At 37.6% G+C, this 3947-nt stretch overlaps 1 protein-coding gene across 1 annotated transcript; it reads right to left on the bottom strand.

Annotated features, from left to right (window-relative positions):
- Positions 1-448: 448 nt before the first annotated feature.
- LOC114723585 (transcription initiation factor IIF subunit beta) lies at positions 449-3700 on the bottom strand. Its single transcript, XM_028909783.1, has 6 exons — positions 3417-3700; positions 2785-2893; positions 1981-2111; positions 1797-1871; positions 1479-1628; positions 449-949 (listed from the first exon to the last, which is right to left on the bottom strand). The coding sequence occupies exons 1-6, from the start codon at positions 3615-3617 to the stop codon at positions 824-826; spliced, it is 792 nt and encodes a 263-aa protein (XP_028765616.1). The 5' UTR covers positions 3618-3700; the 3' UTR covers positions 449-823.
- Between the last annotated feature and the right edge of the window lie 247 nt (positions 3701-3947).

Here is a 3947-nt window from a genome sequence, read left to right on the forward strand (position 1 = left end):
GTTCGGCAATAGCAGATTTTATTGCATAAACGAGGAGGTTCAGGGCTCCGCTTTAATTTGGGCGGAATCTTTATCAGCATGTAGCGCCACATCAGCCCCCTTTTGACTAGAATTAACGGCATTTGCACATATTATTAACGGAAGGTATAATGTCAGTAACTGAGCAAACAATAAGGAGTGAATTAAAAAAAAATATTATAGGGATCTAATTCAAAATAAAACTATAAGGATTATCAAATTAGTTTTCCCATTTAAAATCCAACAATCGTGGGAGTCTGGGAGGCAGCGCATGATAGCGCATTAACCTTCGCCCTTCTGCGGCCGCTTGCTGCAGCCACATCCCAGATCTCGCCTCTGTAATCTCCTGTTCTGCCTCCGTTTATCAAAGACAACTTTTGTCTTCTTGATTTATGTTGTTGGATTCACTCGTACCAAGGGCATCCATTTGTAGCAAATACGGATGGCAATACCTTATATGCACATCTAGAAGACAGGAGAACGGTGACTAGAAACCAAAGGTTAAGAAATTCTCCCTGCCTTGAAATTCCCAGCTCAACCAAGCAATTACCCGTAATTTTTTTTTTACCGCTACCTTAATATCCTTTTACAGAGTAGACGACTCACTTGGGCATCTTCTTTAAGTTTGAAAAGATGCTTAAAAAGAAGAAAGAAAAAGAAAAAATATCGTAAGCTGAGTATACTAGAGATACATAAATGTACCCGTGCCCCCTGACTTCCCCCTTCCCCAATATATGAGTTTACTCTTAACTTTATATTTTATTCTGGAGGGAGGGGGAATCGGGGCATAAGGAGCAAAGTATGCTTATTCAGCACCTGTATCTTCTTCAACGACAGATTTCTTGTATTCGGGCTTAAGCTCATAAGTTCCCTGATTGGCACCCCTTTTATTGTACACGCACAATTCATTCAGTATCTCCTTCAAGAATTGCTGCCAAAAAGGGAAAGAAATCGACATTTTCCAAAAGTTAAAAGCATCATCAAGTCAAATTATTCGAGCATAAATTCAGAAATATGCATCCATTGATCCAAAAATCATGCTGAGGACATGAGCAGATTAACAAAAAATGACCTTGAAACTTGCACACAAGAATAAAAACTGTGTTGAATTGTTAAACAGGGCACATTCAAATGGATTGATCACCAGAAACTGTTGGATCAAATTTTGTAATTAGGATACCCGCATCAAGTGATGGGGATATCTGAGTATTGCAAATGCCTTAAACAATAGATGTAATGCAAATGACTCTTAAAGGTAAAGCTCAAATATAATGCCATATGAAAATGGAAATAAATTCTCCGATTTACTATGACCAAACCATAAAACAGAAATCCGACCTGAATAATAAATCCCAGTGAAGGAGTATCAAGGCAAACCAACTGTTTTTGAGACACTCCCACCACAGAAAGGTAAAAAAAGAAAAGGAAAGAAAAGAAAAAAGAGAGAGCAAAAAATTTACAGCTGGTTGGTCAGTCTCTTGGACAAGCTGCTTCAAGGCCCAATTAGGCTGTCTTTCAAACAGCTTGAACATTATGTCTTCCAGCTCTCCACGATCTCTTCTTGTTCTCTTTGTATCTGACTGTTTCACCGGTTGTGTCTTCTTCTTATCCTGCGACATTTGAATAATAATAACCTTAAGAACACTTCATAAGAACTCCTAATCATAAACGTAAAATTTCAATACTCCACACCACAAATTTTATGCTATGCGAGAACCTCATGTAAAGTCATTTATTTGCATGTCATTTAACATATAATACTGTAGAAAAAAGGGTACCTTTGAATTGGAAGAAACTAGACCAACCATTCCAGGCATGGGCCTCATTAGAACTCCACGATCATTATCAATAACCTTCCAATATAATCAAGTGAACAAGATAATCAACATTTTCCATCTCATATATATGCAAGAAGCCAAAAACCACCTAAGGGGCAATCAAATGATAATTAAGAAATATTACCTGTATTTGTCGATTTTTAATCATAGATTTGTTTGTCCTCTCACGGCATAATCTGCCATACTCTTCAATATTTTCACCATGGGGCTTCATATCAAATTTATGTTCTACCTTCCCTTCCATCGCAACCTTGCCTAAAAAGGACTTAGTGGTTGTTATCTTATTCAAGGTGCTGAGCCTAATTATGACAACTGCTGTAACCAAAAGCACTTAACATGCAAGTAATTTTCATCTATTTTGAATTATATGATTATCATAATAGTCGGTTACTGATTAGGATCATTATTCACAAGCATTTGTAACTCATGAAGTTTGAAGGTACTTCCACTTGGCCTTCTCAAAGTCTCTAAACAAAGCTGTCAGCCCTTCAGGCGTCTAACTACCACACAAACATTGCAAAATGTAACTTCAGTTTACTACTGCTATAGTTAACGTTACTCATGATCTGAAGGAGACAAAAAGAAAACTTTCTATATCCAACAGTATCCTAGCCTGCTTGTTTACATCTAGGCCACATCAGACAAGAAGAACTACAACTCCCCTCAACTGTAATTGATGGTCTTGTCCTGTATTGCCTAAACTCAATGAACTACTAAAAAGCATACAACCTGGGATGTATCTTTACTGAATACTTCCAACATCAATTGAGAGAATTTATACACCCTCTGTTGAAGAGTCATCAGCGGTCATATTTAACATTAATAAATATCACCAATCAAACCAGTAAAATTGAGTATGGATTTACAAAGATGTAGCTCCAGTGGAGTATGACTTTAGTTGGCAGTAAGCTGAAATTAAAGTTCTTACCTTGGTTTGTCTCAGAGAATACACACATAGGAACAAAATCCTTAAACATATTTAAAGAATATGTTTTAGGCATATTCACTGCATCCGTGCCAGCCATCTCCATCGTGAACTGACATAATCATGATACAAGTCAGAAAATGGACGACTATCTCACATCAACAATAAATCAACACTCTTGCCCGTCAGGCTTTTTTCTCTAAAACAAATAATAAATGTCAATAAGATAAGAATAGAAAACGGTAAAAGTGAGCTTCCAGTGAGCCGTGTCTTTAGAATGTATATCTAACTGTATTTAGGCAACTACTAATATTAGAAGTGCTCATGATTTGGGTAAAATTCAGAATAAGCATAGTTTATAGCAAAAACAATACACCGCCAGTGGTTGTTGGCTCTTCACATATCAACAAAGTAGGGTTTTTGAGAAGTTGATGAGGATTCATGACAACTTCCCAAGAAAAATCACATATATCTATAGGATGATTGACATCCACAAAACGCATCTACCTGATAGAGTCAAAACACCACTCTCTCATGCCAAAAAGAATATGAAAGCAAAGCAAAACGGAGTTGGGATAAAATAGCGGTTGAAATATCGCATAAAGGATAAAATTCGAAAGGGAATTGAGAAGTACCTGGAGGGCGGAGGGATCGTCGGCATGAAGAGGATCGAGGGAGAGGACGACCTTGGCGAGGGGTTGAGGATGAGAGGTAGGATGATTCTGCCATGACTTGGCAACGACAAGAGGACACTTCATCAGCCAAACAGATCTCTCAGCCTTGGAAGTCTCCAAGTGATTTCCGCCCCCGCCACTGTAATTGTGATCTTCATCCATGTCGCTCCCGCAGCTATGAGCTCTCTGGATTCCGCCTCTGTCTGGTTTCTCCCTTCCCTCGCTGCGTCTTATGTCTGAAAGTAAAATAGAGGAAAACGTCAGCCCAATCGAACTCTACTAGACCCCAGTCAGCGGTCAATTGTGTTCAGACCGCGTTATTTTTACAATTTACGATTTTATTAAAATCACATACTTGTTTCCTATATAAATTTTTTAATTAAAAGTCGTCATGGTTTCGTCCCTATGGTTTAAATTAAATTATGTTCCAATAATTCAATAAAAATATTTGTATGGATCTATCAAGTTAGGATAGTAAATATGATAACAAAA

This window comes from Neltuma alba, unplaced genomic scaffold, assembly GCF_004799145.2.
Source record: "Neltuma alba isolate B1F8T4 unplaced genomic scaffold, ASM479914v2 tig00002374_pilon, whole genome shotgun sequence".
Lineage (NCBI taxonomy): Eukaryota > Viridiplantae > Streptophyta > Magnoliopsida > Fabales > Fabaceae > Neltuma > Neltuma alba.